General features: G+C 33.3%; 1 protein-coding gene across 5 annotated transcripts in view; it reads left to right on the forward strand.

Annotated features, from left to right (window-relative positions):
- Positions 1-19,493, forward strand: part of ATRNL1 (attractin like 1) — a 425,500-nt gene that overhangs the window by 217,199 nt on the left and 188,808 nt on the right. For 4 of the 5 annotated variants that reach the window (XM_042863594.1, XM_042863598.1, XM_042863593.1 and 1 more), the window contains exon 26: positions 13,196-13,274. In XM_042863594.1, the coding sequence (XP_042719528.1) occupies positions 13,196-13,274 (79 nt within the window). Of the gene's footprint in view, positions 1-13,195; positions 13,275-13,427; positions 13,719-19,493 lie in introns of those variants that run through there. The other variant, XM_042863596.1, reaches the window with a different exon arrangement.

Below are 19,493 nucleotides of genomic sequence, written 5' to 3' on the forward strand. Positions count from 1 at the left end.
GGGGTGAATGTTCTAGAGTAAAAGATGAAATATGCATTTTATTCATCCAGTCAGAAACATCAAAACAAGATAATTTTTTAGAATTTTCAATATATATCTGCAATTTTAAAAGTACTATTCTCTAAAGAATTTATTTTAAACTAAAAGTGGAAATCAGTTTAATTTTTCTTTTTCTACTGGGATGTATCATTGTACCTACTGGCTTAGTGACCTCTTCTCTAAAAGCAGAATTGCAATCAGATATCTAAGAGCAGCACATTCCTAATAGGACTACAGAGACTGTAGCATCTGTGTTGCTTTAGTCAATGCTTTTTAGCTTATGCCTTGAAGAATTTTAGCTGTTGCACCGATTGAGAAGTGAGGGTTTTTTCCACCTGCTTTGAAGCAGTAAAAAATCTCATTAGAAAATTTCACAGGCAGTGTGTGTGAACGATCTCCCTTCTTATACTGAACAAATTCCATCCCAGCTGCTGTAGAAAGTCCATTCCAATATTACCTTGAAAAATAAACATTCAATAACCTAAAATCTGTCATTTTCAAATAAATTATAAATTATGATGGAATTTTCAATGATTGCAAATCTTTAAGTCGTTAGATTTTAAATCTTTAGATCTTCAAAGTATCTTTAACTTCTGAAAACATTATTTTGTCTTTAATTTCTTTGTGCATATATAATTGGCATATAATTATATATATATATATAACATTATATATATATAGGCATATAATGACCAATATTTGTTAATTTTAATTATACATTTTTTCTCAGTTAATTCAGAATTGAAAGCCAAGAAACTCCTGAGTTCTAAAGCTGCTCTCAGTAAGATTATAATTAAAAATTTAAAACAGTGCTCATTCATTTTTTGCAAACTTTATTGTATCATGAAGATGAAGCAGAAGTGTTGTAAAAAAAATCTTTTTCTCATAATCCTGCAAGTTATTGATACAGATCAAATTTAGTTATTCATATTGTTGTGATAGGCAATGATATTCATCTGCTACAGTCATAACTATTTTCGTATGACGTATTTCAAATACAAAATATCAGCCACTAATTAATTAATCAGGCTTTCCTCTGTGTATGCATCTTCTTTATGCTCTGAGAATGGTTCCTTCCTTTGTCTCTGGTTCATCTCTTGGGGTGGAGCTGCCAGCTGATACCCACATGTTAGTCGTATTCAGATTATGCCTCCTTACTATTATGTTATATATATATATACTATACTATACTATATATACTATTATGTTATATATTACTACTGAATTTATGTTTTGTAATCAGTGGAGTGTTATTAAGAAATATGAAACCAATATTTTCTTGTTTTTTCATTAAATGTTCTGTGAAAGCCATGGCCAAATCAGGTGTGTGCTGTTGACAAATCTTTCTGTGCACGTTAGAAATGAGAGAAAGCAATATTCAAAATATGCCTAGAATTTACTGCAGGAGAAAGGCATGGGCATTTAGGATATGATGAAGTCTTGTAGAGATACAGCTGTAACTGAAGAGCCAGATATAGAATAGAATCAGAGAATCATAGAATCACCAAGGTTGGAAAAGACCTAAAAGATCATCCAGTCCAACCATTCACCTATAACCAATAGCTCCCACTAAACCATGTCCCTCAACACAACATCCAGCCTTTCCTTGAACAGGAAACAGTCGGTGACTCCACCACCTCCCTGGGCAGTCCATTCCAGTGCCTGACCACCCTTTCTGAAAGTAATACTTCCTAATGTCCAGCCTGAATCTCCCCTGCCGTAGCTTGAAACCATTCCCTCTGGTTTTGATTTTGTTATAAAATTTGTTATTAAGATTTTGTTATAAAAATAAATACATGTGTGAATGTATATTTGGGAGTTGGGCTGTGTGTTAAAAAGATGCAAGATTATGGCAGTTACACTTTGGACTCTAAAAAGTGCTAAACTAAACTAAACTATTGGAAGAACATTAGAATTGCATTAAGAAGCAGTTGTATCATTTGTTTATGTATTAAAACTAGGATTTAGTGTGTATGTATGGCTTAATTATGTTCTTTATAATAGTTGTCTTCCTATGCTTTTTCAGGATTTTTTTTTTTAATGGTATTTTAGGAAAACGCTCTACAGTTTCAAAGTTATTTTCCTTCTCTTACATATCTTGAACCATTTCAGCTGAACTTCTGAATATCAGATCCAAGGACACTAGGGTTTCAAGTTCTTAATATATTGCAACCAGAAGAACAATAATGATGATGCTTTGGTCTAGAAATCAGAGAATCCTTATAATGTCTTCAGAAAAACTTTTTTATAATGGGGATTTTAAAAGGGAGAGTTGTGACTTCTTTATACTTACAGCTTCAGATATATTTGCTTCTTTGGAAAAAGGAAGTAGAGATAGCATATAATGAAGGGAAAAGTCATTCAGCAATGTATTAAGCATCTTAATTATATTTGATTCTAGTATGCTAAACAATGCATAAACTTGGTGGCTCTCTAAATATGTATTTCTATGATTTAATATCAAAGTATAATGGCCAGACAGTGGAAACAGCATAGAGGAAGAAAAGAATGAAGGAAAAGCATTAAAGATGGTATTGAAACAATGTGAGTCTTTTGATCTGTAAGGCTGCTGAAATGTGGCTTTAGTCTTCAGTACTTCCCCGAATTCACTAATAGGCCATAATTAGAATGAGATGGAGTTTCTTTCCTTAACTTAAAAACGTAGATAATTATTATAAACTAGCAAAATCAAAAGCTGAAGTGAAAACTCATCTATTTTTAAGTTGAAATAATATATTTCATTTCTTATTCTTTGTGAAAGTTACTGCAGAAAATATTAAATTTGGTATTTCAAAATGTGTCTGGAAATTTAATGGAAATAGATTTATTTTTTTCCCATTTTTGATCTTTTTTTTCTGAGTGTGTGTATATGTGTATATATATATATATACACACATGCATAACAGCACTTTTTGGAAAAAAAAAAAATGGAGTATTTTACCTATGAAGGGCAAGCTCATAAAATTATGTGAAATATGGACGTCTTTTCTGTGAGTAAAAGAAACATAATCACACTTTATGGATGTGATGTTCTATTTATTCTATGGAGATTAATTTCAGTTCATGTTAGATTAAACCTCTTTAATTATAAATCATCTTTATTTCTGCTTCAAAGAGGTGAAAGGAGGAACTGCTGAGAGTTGAACTTCACATCTAAAACTTTATTGCATAATTTATTACAGTCCTTTTAAATTGTTTGCTTCTGTTTGATATTGTATTGGCAGAATGAAATGTGGATGTTAGTCTTCTAAATAGCATCCCGATGTACACTACAGCTGTTCTCCCTTTTTAGTTGCAAATAAAGGCTGTTCACACAATTGGGCATGCATTCATACTTTATTACAATAGCTTCTGATATGGCCTCTGGTATGTTTAATATGAAGACAGTGTGCCTGTGTGTGTGTGTGTATAGATTTAAAAATCATTTATGCATGTAGAAAAAAATACTATATCTACCTAGATTGCTCCAAAAGTAATGCCTCCTATTTATCTACTTGGAAACTACCAAAGACACAAAGAGCACAGTAACACTATTCGATAGAGCAAATTCTCAGATACAAAACTCTGTTTTTCAACATAGTCACCAACCATTAGTTATATGTTTTAATCAGCAGTGAACAAGAGCCTGCACGCCAAACTCATAAACATCCGCATGCCCATCTAGAATGTGGTCTTTCACAGCACCATCACCATGCTCATATCCACTGATTGCTCTTCACAGATGTTCAGGAAGTGTTGATGAATGTCAGTGGGTGCCATTTTTTTCTGCTTGAAGCAATTAGTTGACATATTTTTGCTTTATCCATGCTTCCATGTCACAATCTATTTTGTCAGACTTCCCCTCTGCTGCTGTCTGTCACATGGTAACAAAATCAATGGGATGTTCATGGAAGGTTCAACTTTTACTACCATACCACCAGCACCACCTCTGATACTGTGGGCCAACATAATAAAATAGGAGTCATTACTTTTGGAGCAGCCATCATACAATATGTATGTGTATATTTACACTTGGCTAATTAGTTAATAATTATTTCAATAAATAAATTGAGAAAAATCTAAATATTTAATTTTACTATAAATAACAAATACCATTCAGAGATGCATTTCGTTCTTCCGTACCTTCAATAAGAATTTTGACATTTTGCTGCAATGCAAATTTCTGCTTTGTTGGGTTGTGCTCGTGCCTAGGAAGATAAAGGATCATTTTTCTACACTCAATATGTATTAAGAACCAATTGATAGGAAGATGCAGTAGTAGCTGTTCTTACTAATTAAGTAATATGTGCTATAGCAATGTTTCATTGATGCTTCTTACTTTAACTAATGTATAAGTTATCCAAAAAGTGGTAGATGCCATAGGTGTTTCAAGTTCTGTATTTTCAGTTATGTATTCTGTACTTAAAGTGCAAGGCTTTATTAATAACAATATTAAAGTTTTAGTTTTTTGTTTTACTTAATTTTGTTCTTTCTGAGTAAATGAATTTTGGTTACATTTTCAACATTTTGTTTAAATGCACTTCTCTAGGTGATTCTTATAGTATGCTTTTACAGTATGCTGCTCTTCAGGCTTCTTTAAGGCTCATTTCTTTCATGGATTTCTTTAAACTCCTATCAAGTACTTCAAAGGTTTTATGGCACAGCATGCATTGGTCCTAAGGAGCTGCTCTTGGTAGCTTGCTTTGTAGAAAGAGTATACAGATTTTTCCATTGCTAATTTTTTCAACTAAGTAGATTTGTGTATGTTAAGGAGCAGTGGTTACAGCTGACTTAGCATGCATAAGCCTTTTTTAAACTGTGAGCTAAGGTATCTCCCCTGTACCCTTGTAATGTCTGTAAGCCTTCATTTAAAACATTGGTCAGTAATTTTATGAACTCACTGTGCAGAGATGCTGTTAATCAACCACGACACAGTAAAACAAATATAATATGAGTCTCATTTAATATGCATCTTTACCAAAAAGTAATGTTCTGCCTGGGATGACCAGCTTAGCAGAAGGCCATATGTGTTTTTTTTTAAGTGTTACTCTTTTTTTTAATGAAGTTGGTAGCCGTGGTTGTGTGAGATACGAATTTTAGAGGCAACTTAATGTGACTTTCATGAGATGCTTCAGGTTAAAACTTATTTATGGAAATGTATGGGTTTTCAGGATTGCAACCAAAAATAGCACTTTAAGCACTGTCATTTGGGTAAGAAGAATTATCCACGTAATTAGCTTTAAATGAACTTGAAAGGTGTTGCTTAACTTGCGTGAATTCCACTGAGAGACAAATAAATAAATACAAATTTGCATTTAAATGACATTTGGTAGTACTTGAAGTTTCATATACCATATTATATCATTTGCTTCATATCCAGATGTTTCTCTCACTTCCCAGTTCAGAAAGCAAAAACTAAGGGGCTTAAATCTTTTGCATAGCTTTGGGATTAGAGAGGTCACAGTTGAATTAAGTTTTCCTCAGTTTCTTCTGTTTAATGGAGAAAGTGCAAAGGAGAAGTTGGAGTTCTAGAACTGTTGCTGTATTAAAACAACAGGAGCAGGAAAGTCTGATTAGAAATGGGACATAGATCCAGGCTGACAAAAGAGGAAACATTCCTGCCATATTGCTCTATGTATAACAATAACATGTGTCTAGGTGAAGAGGGAATGATCGTGCAGCTATTTGCTGATCAGATGCTGAAAATGGCATGTGGGGCACATGTGCATGGATCTGCTGGTGCTAGTTGCTTCTCACAAGTACCTCTCACAACCAACAAGAGTCAGAGGAGAAATCTCTTAAATCCATCCAAACGGTAGTGGTGGCTTAGGAGGCAGTGTATTTCATTGGCTGTTGCAGTCAGAGATCTTAGACCAGGAACAGAGTTCTGTTGTGTCTTGGCTCCACGGGGTCAATATTTCTTTCCCAGGATCACAGAATGGCCAGGATTGGAAGAGACCTCCCTCAAGGATCATGAATCTCCAACCTTCCTGCCACAGTTGGCTGAAAGTTACATATTCTACTGCATCAGCAGTTAAGGCTCCTTTCCTTTTCAGTCCTCAAAAACGTTTTGATTTGGAACTGTGACACTTCACTCCCAGAAACATTTAGAATTGTTAATAATTGAAATATTGCTATTTCTAACCGTGTTTGTAAAACTCTATGATTCAGAGCAATTTAATTGTTTAAAAAATTTATCCTGCTCTCATACATATCAGACTCTTAATATCATGTTTACAGTATTTCTTGCGTCAGACAACCCTGCTGAAATCTTTGAAGTGCTTGTCATGTGTATATTAGTTAACACGAGTGAAGATGGCTGAACCTAGCACATCATAATCATAAACACAATGTTTTTGTCAAGTACAATGAGAGAAATCAATTGCTGTGACAATAATTACTATTCAAATTCATGGCTTTAGAAAAATAATTGTTCAATTATGTTTATTTTAGAACAGCGACTGCTTCATAACATCAATTAAAATGGGCTCTATTTGCCAATAAAAAAAAGATAGTAAATAATACTTTAAGCAATTACTTTAAAGCAATACAGCATCTGTGATCTCTTAGGAAACTTCTGCAATATTAATTTTAAAACATTAACTAACAAGACTTTTTTCTGTGCATTAATCTACTTTAAAAAGCTTTCTGTTATTAGATTATGCTGCTATTTTTCATTCATATTTAAAACTACTGTAGTTGGGATGAATGAAAAGCTTTAATACCATGTAGGGCATGCTGCTAAGATTAATGTTACAGTGTGAAATGTACATTTTTTGCTTTTACCAAAAAGGAGCATGAGTTTTGTGCATCTGTAGGGATATTTAATTGTTGTGTCAGCTCAGCAAAGTGCAAGTAATATAGCAATAGTTGCCTTGATGACCTATTTCCTACTTTTTGAAAAAAAGATTTAGGAGTAGTTCTTAAAATAAGTGTAACTGTACACATATAGACACTCAATGAGACTACCATACACCTAAATAACTTTATGAATGGAATAACTAGTTGCTTATATCTCCATTAATAAGCAGGGTGGACAAACAGGTCATCTGTTGAATAAAACGGTTGGCATTATAGTTTAGCTCTGTGAACCTGACATCTTCCATTTCATTATATCCTGAGCTCTAAGACTGCTTGCTGTTACACTCCAAAGCCCAACATCAGTGACAATGAGGGGGTCCAATCCACACTAAACCACTGTGGTGCACAAAGTAGGATCCCAGCCAAGTTTTAATTTTAATACAATTAAAATTATATTAGGTTTAAGGTAAAGATTTTTTTTTAAACTGTTTTCCTTTCATCCAGTATTCAACTGCTATGCAAATTGGTGGCTTAAATAAAATCATAGAAACAACAATTATTCATGCATAGATGTTTACATATATTTTTTGGACATTTTCATTTTCTTTTGCATGTTAGACAAAAGGAGAGTGAGAAAATAAATAGCAAAGGATGGAACATTTTGTTTTGTTCTGTTTATCTTCCACTTACAATATTGGTTCTAAAAATATTTGTATTCAATTCATGACATAATTCTTCTTACAGCACGGCAAAAGTGAGTAAATGATTTTCCCCTCTATTTATCCCAGTAATTTGGATTTGTTAAAAGATGATCTACGTTTCACTTTAATTTGCAGATTCCAAGCAGCAACACATCCCCTTTACAGTCTGTGCTAGCGACTAATCTTATTGGTTTTTTACTCCCTGAGAAAAGCTGTTTCTCACTCACAGAAAACACTACCATCTCACTCCTCAGCCTCTGGAATGAACTAAACACGTCCAAAAGTGATGTCTTTAAGTTTAAATTTTTACTCTGTACATAACTAAAGTGGTTGTGCAGATGGTAATTATTCCGTGCTATTTTCCCTTTTTCTGTTCAAATAAATCAATCTCCCTTTGCAGGAAGATCATCTGTTTAGCTTAGATCCTGCTGCTGGACCATGTTGTTTATTGCAGACCTGCTTTGGTCCCTTTCCTCTACTGTGTCAGATATATAATACTTGTATTTAGTGCATCCTTTTCAATTCAGCCATTCTTTAGTTGTTTATTGTATCCTAGCTAATACTATGATGATAACTTCTGACCAGTCTGTAACATACGTCATGGTGATGAACTATTTATTTTCAAGCATCGTTTTTTAGCATTTCCTTATTTGGTTCCACGTTGTTTCAAGCTATGTCACTACTTTCCGGTAGTTCATTCCTCTGTTTTAAAGACAACAGAATTATGGTAGCACTTGGGTTGCTGCAGCTTTGAGTGTGTATTCAGATGATAACCATTTTCTTGGGTAGATTTACATTCATCAGTGTAAGTAGTCATTCACTCCATCTGTACTCTAGGACAATAATTTGTAACTAATCTGTATTGCAGAGGCACTTATCTATTTATTATTTTCATTGTGACAATTATGATACAGAAAATAACTCATAATAGTGCCAGAGTCTAATTGAAATTGTTCTGCTTCCAGCTAGTGTTTTTACTATGCATTTCTGCTCTAGATGAATGAGACCCTTAGTATTTACTCCCCATGGAAACTCATGCACTCTGTAGGCTAGTCACCCATAGGTCTTTTTAAGAATTGAAATGATTGAGCTTATTAATGCACTATCAGTAAATTATCTTCTCAACTTTTGAATATTTCTTGATTATTTTATGTATTCTTTCTATGTTGTCAAACTCTTTTAAAAGAATGTGAAAAATGGAAGTTTTATAGGCAGAATTTCAATAAGTCGCATCAGATATGTTTTGGGAATATCCTGTATAGTGATACATTCATCTCCAAAGTGCTGCTCAATACTGTTCACCTGGTTATCTAAGGTTGTTTTACTTCTTTTTTGTTTTAGCATTTAAGCAGGTCTTTCACACTGACTTGTGAGTTACGTTGGGAATTTCTTCAGCCCAAGGAGAACACGTTTACTTTACTCCTAAACAGGCCCCAGAACCATTCTCTTCACAAATACATATTAGCAGTGATTGTGCATCTTGATGAAAAAGGTGCAGTTGATCAATTGGTACTGGCACATTGTGATTTTCTTGTCCTCAATACTATTAAATTTTCTTATCAGTCTTTGTCATGCGTAGACATCTCAGAGCTGTAGGCATCTCTCTCATCAAAACTGACTGGGTCTGGTACTCTGAACCTTGGAAATCCTTTTAGAAACATCTTTTTTGTGATATTGACCACATTCTGACAACATTAGAGATATCAGCTGGTAAATTTTTAGTTCAGTTATTCTGTGTTACACTGATGTCAGTTTTGCCATAGTATTGTGCTAACTGTGGGTAAAAGCACATTTCTATTAGCATATTATATTCAAACTGGCTGTACTCCTTTCTACATGCTTACTTCCACTCAGTAGTTTTCAGATGAAGAAATGGTTGCTTTTGGTGGTGTTCAAGATACAAACATGCCACGAATTTATGAACTGACATTGCAGTGTTTTCTGTCTTGTTCTTTTTTCCTTTTTTCCTTTTCTGATCTCACCTAACATCCTATTTGCTGTTTTGACCGTCACTAAGAATTTGCTGATATGTTCAAATAACGATCTGAGATGACTTCAAGGCCATTTTCTTGGGTGGTAATTACTAATTTAGAACCTATCATGTACGTGTAGCTAGATTTATTTATTTTTCCCTTCAGTTCATCGGCACTGAATTTCATTCTCTTATTCTCTTGCCAAGTGACTCAATATTGCAAGATGCTTTGCAGTCAATTTTAATTTTTTTTTTTGTTTTAATTTTATCGCTTTAAATAAAAAAAGACTTATCTTCACACAGCCTGATACAAGGTTAGTTTGAGAAAACCTATTTTCCCTATCTTTCTTCTCTTCATTAACTAGAATTTTGATTCTTTTTCTCTGATTTATAGCAGGAAAAAAACCCTGAAAACAGGAAAAGATTGCACATGAAGTTAAGTAAACATAAGACACTCACCACTGTAATTTTCAAATTATATGTATTACTTGTGTCTTTGAAATACTTGCTTCTGATTTTACACATGAAGTAAAAGATGTTTTGGCTGATTTCAGTAAAGTTAGGTGTGTGACCCAGCTTTCTTAGTGTACAGAGTGAAGCAGGAATTTGACTGAAGTTTTAAGACAAGAATTCTTGTGTGTTGCTTTTTCCCCCTCCAAATTAAGAGAAGCATTCAAGAAACTAATTTTTTAAAAAGGAAAATCTTGGGAAAGAGATCCAGTTCCTGGGGATAATGAAGCAGCCAGACAGTGCAAGGCTTTCTTAGTTTCTTCTGTCCAGTTCACCATCCTTTTCAATTTCCACAAGCTTTGAGTTCATCATTCTAAACAGCTGCTGCTGTTTCCCTTATTTATTTCTGTGTTACGGAAAAGCTTGAAATGGCTTATCTTTACTGCATGTTTAGCATGCTAATTTATAGCAAAATATCAGTACAGTACTCTTGCAGATACTAGCTAGATTGTAGTAGGAAAGATTATAAGCAGCTGTTGATGTAAGCTTAAAAAGTTTTGTTGCAAAAGTGTATTATTCTGGGGGTCAATGAGATGTCTTTGTTCTTATTATCCCTGGGCAGGCTGTACAAATTCATGGTCAACCTGTGCTTACTTTCAAAAAAGACTGGATAAAAGGAGGCAGCCAAAGAAATATTTTAAAAAGTGAGAGTAGTGCACCAACTCAAGTGATATGTTAAACAAAATGGGAAAGTCTCTGATAATCACTTTCTGTCATAACATAGTTTGTGTTTCTCAGATACTTTGTCATTAAAATCTCTTAAGTGAAAGCCTTTTGGTAAGTAATACTGTGTTAATAAACTGGTGCATCGATTAAATGTTGTTACTACTTTGGTTTCTATCAGTGAAAATCCACCTTGAAAAATGATTTACACTGAGATACATTAAAGTGTAAGAGATTTCTCTTCAGAATTCCCTAAGGTTCTTGAACCAGAAATTGCACCCTCTTGTCTTTATACTACAGATCATTGACTCTTCCATATTTTCCTTTTGGGAGGATGATTTTTAGATGTGCTGAACTGTTCTGATCTATGGATCAGAACCAGTCAAAACTCCATCTTTGTTAGGGACTCCGTGCCAAAGACCAATAAAAGCACAACACCATATTTAAAATGGCCTTACAGTGAGAGAGGCAGAAAATATATTCCTTTCCATAAAAATCTCTAAGTCACAAACAGCCTTAAAAATGTGCTAAAAGAAATGCTGCTGGTTGACATTTGCCGTTAAGGGGAAAGTCAAACTTTACATTTAGGAACAGATTCTTTAACCATTCTTTGCTTTCAGGCTTAGAACTGTCAACCCTCTTGGAACTAAACAGACAGACTTAAATCTCATATGTAAAACAAAAACAAATCAGACAACAAAAAACAATCTGTTAATTACATAATTGAGCATTAGTTGAGCATTCTATGTCCAAAACAATTGTACGTATGGTACTTTGTTCTTTCAGACCTAGCCTTACTCTGGCAGGCTTTCTCAAGGATGTAAAAAGAAAAAATAGATGTAAAGAAGTGTACAAAGAAAAAATGTATGTAAAGAATTTAGAAAGCTAGAAAGAATTTTATGTGAATAAGATGCTGATAGAAAGCTGTATTATTCGTTTTTAATCATAAAGAAAAATGTGTGTCCATAGAACCATAGAATATTGTAAGTTGGAAGGGGCCCATAAAGAGCATCAAGTCCAGCTCCTGGCTTCAAACTGAAGCCTCCCAAAATTAGATCATTTGTCTGAGAGTGTTGTCCAAATGTTTCTTCAGCTGTGGTAAGCTTGGTGGTGTCCTGACCATTGCCCTCAGGAGCCTGTTCTAGTGTTTTGGGGAAGAGACTTTTCCTAATACCCTCCCCTGATGCAATTCCATGCTGTTCCATTGGATCCTGTCACTGTCACCAGAGAGAAGACACTGTTATGGACACTGAGTTTTGAACATATTTTGTTCACATTATATATTTTGTTAAATATTCAGTTGTACATCTGATTCTCTGTTGCTTGCAGACCAAGGAGTGACTGGATGTTTTCATTTCATTACCTTAATAAAGACATTATACTACAGTCACCATAAATTGGTTTCTAATAGTTTCCATATTACGGATAAATATTGAATGTCATAAGATGTTCATCCTAGATATGCATCTGCTAAGTCATAACTTCATCTGTTTATGGTGTGATACAGGGAAATTTTGATGTTCCTACACAGATAATGTATTCTCTATTTAGTATTCAGTATTTCACTGAACTTCACTAGTACAGAGAGTTTTTGGTATATTCCACATTGGTTAAAGAATATATTCTGAAGATTTTTGGCAAAAATAATAGCTGTAGGACTATATTAATCACAGACGCAATGCACCACAGATGTGTTCACAGGACACACCTAGATAATCTGGTTATTTTATTAAAAATTGTTTACATAAATTAAAAGATGTGCTAACTGTTTATGTTAGGTGTCAAATTTAGAAGCTTTTTTATCAACATCCAGAAATTCATTAGAAGGTGTTGATAATCCAGTGATCTTTCTGCCAAAATTCTTTATGGACTAAATGTTACAAAATTATTGGAGCAAGAGAGAAAGTATGTGCTCTCATTGTGACCTGCAGAAGCTTAAATGGTTTTGATTTGATTTTTTTTTTCTGTTGTTTCTTTGAGACTGCAAAGTTGAGTGATTCTCAAGGAAACTTGATTTTATTAAAAAGACCTCTTGACATCTGCAAACCTCGTTCCTAAAGCCAATCACATACTCTGCCTAGCTTTAGTTCCTTTATCTTTGGAAATAACTCACAGTTTACAAACCAGGGAAGAAGTATAAATTGATATCAATTTTCACTATATTTTGCCCTGTTCTTCTGTCTACTGAGCGTGGACATGCAGTGCATGTTTGTTGAGTCAGTTGTGGGTATGTAGATTGTTATGGACTGTCGTAATTGAACTTGCCTCAAACTGATGGAGAGAATCATAAAATTTTATAGAGTTAACCGTAGCATTGTAGTTGTGCATCCCCTTTTGACTTTAAACATGGATGACTGACAGTTTCCTGTCATGCTAGAAGAGTTCAGTTTTCCTCTCCTTTTGTGGGTTGTTTTTTTTTTCTCCATGCTTAAGTGTATTTCTATTACCTTTGATGCCCTAATATATAAACATTTCAGACCATTATATTACAAATAGTTTTTGTTTTGTTTTGTTTTTTTTGTAATTGCAGTTGTTTCTTATCCTTACTGCTGGTAGCTGCCGTCGTTTGGAAAATCAAACAAACCTGTTGGGCTTCTCGACGGAGAGAGGTATTAATAATTTTAAGATTATTGTGGTGTCTTATCTTAAAGAATATATTGAGAGCTTTGAACAATAATATTCACACTTTCCCTGTATACACATTTTAAAAATTCCTCTAAACTTTTTTTTTTTTGCCTTTACATTCCATGCTGAAAATGAAGAAAATATCGTTTCTTCCTCTTTCCTGTCACAAATTACAGACAGTGCAGAACTAGATTGCAGAAAGTTGAATTTTTTTTATGATGGAATATACTCCCAAATAGTCTCAAAATGGTAATTAAAAACATTGATGAGTTGACTGAACGAAGAGGATCATAGTGTGTCATCTCAAACTTCTCCTGGAAGTTATCTGGCTCTGTTACTTTGCTGTGTCATTATCAAAGGTCATAGAAACGTATAGCAGGAGACAATCCTCTCTTCAAACTGTTTTTACTTACTTTACTTTCTTTTTATTATTGTTGGTTGTCTTTTTCATTTGTCTTTTTTAATCCTAAGCAAAATTCTACCTCTATTGACATCAGTAGCTTTTTCTTAGCACTACATGTATTTTTACATAAAAATTATTATTTTATAGCGTGAAAAGTCATAGCAATTTTGGAAAACTTGGCCAAAATATTTATTACTACCTGTTTAACAAATGATTAAACTTCCATGAAGTTTATAACCTTCGGTTATGTGTATTCCTACATGTATGTGATAAGATTCAGCTGATATACACTTGTCAGATTTCATTTATTCTCATAATAAAATAAATATATTTAGACACTGATTTTTTCCTGCAAAGTTTCCAATCTAGATGACTTTTGGAAAAAAATAATTGTTTCATAGCAATGTAGTCTAGATTTAAAAAGGAAAAAAAGAAAAAAGAAAAAAAAAAAAAGTGTTTCTTTAGGTTTTGTTTGTGTGTTTAATATTCTGATATTATAAATGTTTAAATAAGTTTTTCTTTGGTTGGGTTTGATTGTTGATCTGCAGTGAATTTATGTATACTTTAAGAGTGCCAGGTAACTAGCACTTACAGTTTTCCTTCACTGAAATTATAATGTGCTAACATCCAGGCTTAGCTTAAAACTGATGCTAGAAAGAAAAATGTGTAATTTTTATTTGAGTTGAGTTTTTTGTTTGTTTTTTTTTTTAAATTCAGATGAATATTATAAATCATGTTGTGTGTCATGAGGCAAGTGCTCATGTGTTTATTCTTACTGCAAAAATACAGATAAAAGTTACTTTAAACTACAGTATTCAATTAAACTTATTAATATTTCATTGAAATTTGTCTCAATACTTGTGTTGTTAATAGTTGTTAATGTGTTTCCCACATTTATCAGGTTGTTTTTCTGGCATGTTTAAGAACAAATACAAGCATATGAATTTACAGATTAAGGGACTCAATTCTGATTTCTGTGTTTACTCTCATAGATTTTTATAGCATTTCTAATTTAGTCCAAAATATTATTCTATGAAGAACAGATCCAATTAGGATTTTTTAAAAGTTTTTCAAGTTTTATTATCCTAATATCATAATAATTATTTTTATGTCTTTATGAAAGATCATGCAAATTGACTGATAAATACACTATAAATATAAATCAGCTTCTTTAGAAGAGCTAAATAGAAAGAAATAATTTGCAACTGGATTAAAATTCTCAGAGGTCTGTGCTTGAGTGCTGATCCTTGCTTTTCCTTAAGTATTGCTAGAGAAACTTAGTTGTTTCTGATTCAGAAATGTTATCTATTATTCTATCGAATTCTTAAGTACCTACTTTTAAATCCCACCATTCTAGTCTGATGGGTTTTTCATCTTTTTTAGTCCTTGAAATACAGGAATGTTGACTCTTCAGATGTTACCCTCAGTATGGACTCAAAGTGTAGTTTAAGACATTAACTATTAAATAGACATGACCAAAATTGAAAACCTGTTCACAGCTGCTAATAGCTACTCATCAAGAATTCTCCATTTATTGTTCATCTCAATCTGTTTTCCACAAGAGAAGTAGAAACTTCTTGTTCATGTGTTCTGATAGTAAAAATTCTATCAGGATGTCAAAAGTATCAAATAATTTTTAAAATTTTTCTTAGATTTCTAGGTGTAGATGAAAATTCATATCTTTGTCATGTTTGGTTTTAAAGCTTGTCTAAACTGGGTCATTTTTAATTCTGAACTGAATGTAGCATGGCATCAGTCCAACTCAAGCCAAAAGTGAGTTCCATTGTATAATGGGAATGTCTTCATTTTCCTGTTAATATAGAAATTTTATCTTCAATTCATTTCCTAATTTGTTATCTATTGAGCAAAGATTTAGATTCTGCTGCTCAGATCACTGTCGAAATGTTACTCTGTAGGTCACTTGAACTGCTCTTTTCCATTTTTCATGAACATGTAAGACATGATATATATGTATATGCATATCTATATAGTTACGTCTTCCATCATTTTGTTGATCTTTACTCATACTGAAATTGAGCTTTCCTTTGTCCATATCTGTTGGTCTTTCCATTTCATTCATTGAAATCTTTTTTTCCATGGGCTACGTACTTGAGTTTTGGTATTTTTCATTCATGACAAGATTTTACTTCTCATATTTTTACTGCTTAAATAGATGCCTCTTAAGGTGTACTTTATCTTTAGAATATCCGAATTTATGCTTTAACTCCTGGATGAGTTTCTGTTCTTCATTCCTGCCTTTTGAAGGAACAAGAAAGAGCAGATAGATACTCCCTCACCCTCTGCCATTGAAATTTTTCACCCTGTGCACTGAAAGAAAATGGGAAGTATCATTCCTTTATTTCATGGTCTAAAAAGATCAATGAAACACTGAGCAGAAGAACATGAACAACCTCCTGCCTGGCTTGACATCTTTCCCTACCCATCCCTCCCACAGATCAGTGACGTTTAAAAAAAATTAGGGATAGCGTTTTTTAAGAAGTAGGATACTGGAATATTGCTCATCTGAGAGTGTTTGATCCTTGGAAGGTATAAGAGCGAATTTTATCAGATGATTTCCTTAGCATTATTCTTACAGCAGTTCCTCAGAATTTTAAGCTTAGAAATAGGAAAGCATTTTTAGCACAGTCTATACTATCTGGATAAAGATATATATATATACATATAAAATATATACTCTAGGTTTTTGTCTCTCATCCTCTTTTTTCCTTCAAAGACTGACTAACCTTTCTACAAGTACCCTTCCGTGAAATTTCATTTGTTAGTTCACTGGATGAAGAAGTGAGACCTGTCATTTCCTCCCAGAAAAGATTTGTGAGACCTCTTGCATTCTATACCCAGAGTTCACCCAAGAGACCACACATAAAGTTTCAATCTGACTCTGTTTTCCTTTTTCACACAGAGACACAAGATATATTACCCAGATTTACCAATGGATAATAAAATTGAATAGAATATTAGTTGATGTCTCTGTATGTTTCATATTTAAAATGTTTGTACAGTCTTATGTCCAGAATGGTTGAAGATGAATCTGTTCATAAGTCATTGTACAGAAATCTTGACAGGTTACCTACCAGTTTTGCAGTGGCTCAAATGTGGAACAGCTTTCACTGAAAGGCACCACACTGCAGATGAATTCAGTATCCAAAATGATTTCACATTAACAGCATATCAAACTTTCTTTTGCTTGCGAAAAAGTCTACATTGATGTCACTAACACAACTCATGCAGATGGGATTATAAAGCGCACATCTTCTAGCTGAGGTATTCTGGCAAATATTCATCTTTCATAAGGTAAAGCAGCTGCTGATCAGATACACTGTGAACTCAGCCAGGTGCTTTGGGGATTTACTGCCGTTAATCCATAGGCATGCAATGGAAGATGTACATACAGATGTCCTATTCCTTCCCCTACATGAATATACAGAAAATGCTCTTATAAGCCAACGTGTCCTGTGCAAATATATACGTTTGTGTATATTAGGTCAATTGAATAGTTAAAATGCATTTTTATATTTTTAAATGAAAATATTTTCAAAATATTTTCATAATTACACAATAGAAAGAGCTTATATATTTAAAAGCATACCTTAGAATTCTTATTTGCTTGTGTAATACACTGTAAGGCTCTTGAGAAATGAGGAAGTAATGCATGATCGCACATTTGTGTAAAAATGTTCGAAAGCATGGTATTATATATATAAGTGCTTGCCTAACTTTAAAGGTTAATGTCATTCCTTTATTGGAATTTTCATATTTATATATAGCATTTCATTATACAGTCAGCTGTGCACCATTTGCATGTCTGAAAGAATAGCATATACAAGCATAAAAACATGGAATTAGAGAGAATGCTTCCTTTACACTGTGTGTGGGTTCCACACAACTTACTGCTTCATTTTATTAAATAAGCTTATGTTTGTTTTTAAAAAAATAACCTTTCTAGCCTTAATTTTAACATCAAGGTAGTTTTATTCCTTTGAATATTCAAAGCTTCTTAAAACACAAATGAAACTGAAAGAATCTACTTAATAACAGTAACAATTCATGTAACAGCTCTAAGCTCATTTCTATGGTAACCCAATAAGAACAGGAAAGCTTGGTTATGTTGGTAGTACTAATGAACGTAGACAATATGTGAATTCCAGCTAAAGCAGTTTTACTTTCTATTGTAAGGACACTTGTATTTTTTTGTATGTTTAAATATAACAACGGTGTTTTGTGTACTTTAATGTTGCTTATGGAATGCAACATGTTTAGTTTAGGATTACTGCTGTATGTAGATTATGGCATTGAACGTGAAGCAAAGGAGTAAAAGGAGCACTTTACTTCATGTGTTTTAGTGTGGGCAAGAGACCACCAATAGCTGATACAAAGAAAACAAGCAATAGTCATGTATAATTAACATCCCACAATACCTAATTCTTCTTATGGGTGTAGGTGTCTATGGATTATATACTTTACATTTCAAAATTAACCTCTCAGATCACTTTTCGTTTTTGGTGCGTTCTTGTCTGTTGCTTAGCAAATATCTTACACATCTATATGTACTTACTCACAGAGCGTGAGTAATCTTCCTGAAGTCAAAGGAGCTATTCATAGGACTTGAATCTCAACTTGTTATATTGCTCATGCTCTTCTGAAATCAATAAAGCTAGCGCATTTATTTTAGTCTGACTTTCTGCTTTCTTTCCAATTTAAAATTTAGGTTCCTCCCTGAATGAACCTTCCAAGCAATATGCCTACTTAGTTGGCACTAGATCTTCTCTCATGACTATAAAACACATCTCTAAACAGCTCGTCCCACCCAGGTTTTGCAGTGTTAATTCTTACACTTTGATTTCTTGTGGGAGACTGACTATATAAGGGCCCAGTGAGTCAAATCTCCTTTACTTAATCTTCAGTTTTGCAAAACTGAGGTTATAGTAATATTACTGTCACTTCACAAAAATAAGTATTATCTGATTAACTTCTATGCTAGTACTGCTCATCATGTTTATTGTCTTTATAGAAAAATATGAAATGGCACCAGACTGTTATACAGGAAAGATTTCTTGTGGGGCTGAGTTAAATAATGTTGATGTAATACAGATATCTAAAAAACTATACAGTGTTAAGAGTTTTTCATGAATAACTAATTTATAAACCTCAAGGTCTGAGACTGAAGGGCTCATTTTAGTTGTTGAAGGTTAGATATCTCCTGCCATAGGCATCCATCCCAGAAGGAATCTGAGTGGTCTGGCATAGATTCTGGTATGACTTATTGAATTCACTCTGAAGGCATTACTACCTGTATATCTGAGCTATGAAAATCTGTTCCTGCCCCCAGTTGCATGTGGACTTATTTTCTTAAATTAAGTACAAGAAACATATTTTCAACAGGCAGATGTAAATGACAAAGGAAATCCTGTTGTGCTTGTAGATAAGGCAGTTTTAGCTGAGATGAGGCATTTGTGATAGCTTCCTACAGTTCAGTTTCTTTATCTCACAAAAATTGAGAGTAGAGAAGATAACAGATGATAGATTTATTACAAGGAAAATTGTGTGCTGCTTCTTGAAAAAGAAAAAAAGAAAAAAAGAAAATGTAAACTAGATAGGAGTTTTAATTATAGCCAGATATGACTAGAAGAGGAAAATTGTTTGCTCTGCTTAATATATAATAACCAAAGCTCCTTCTTTATGTTTGCACAGTGTAGTTAGCCTGAAGGTCCTAAGAGGTGGTAATCAAAATAAATTAATTTCATTATGTATAATTTTTGTATGTAGAATGAAGTTTGCATAT

The sequence above is a fragment of the Lagopus leucura genome, unplaced genomic scaffold (genome assembly GCF_019238085.1).
Source record: "Lagopus leucura isolate 7727_CA_CO unplaced genomic scaffold, USGS_WTPT01 Super-Scaffold_741, whole genome shotgun sequence".
Classification (NCBI taxonomy): domain Eukaryota; kingdom Metazoa; phylum Chordata; class Aves; order Galliformes; family Phasianidae; genus Lagopus; species Lagopus leucura.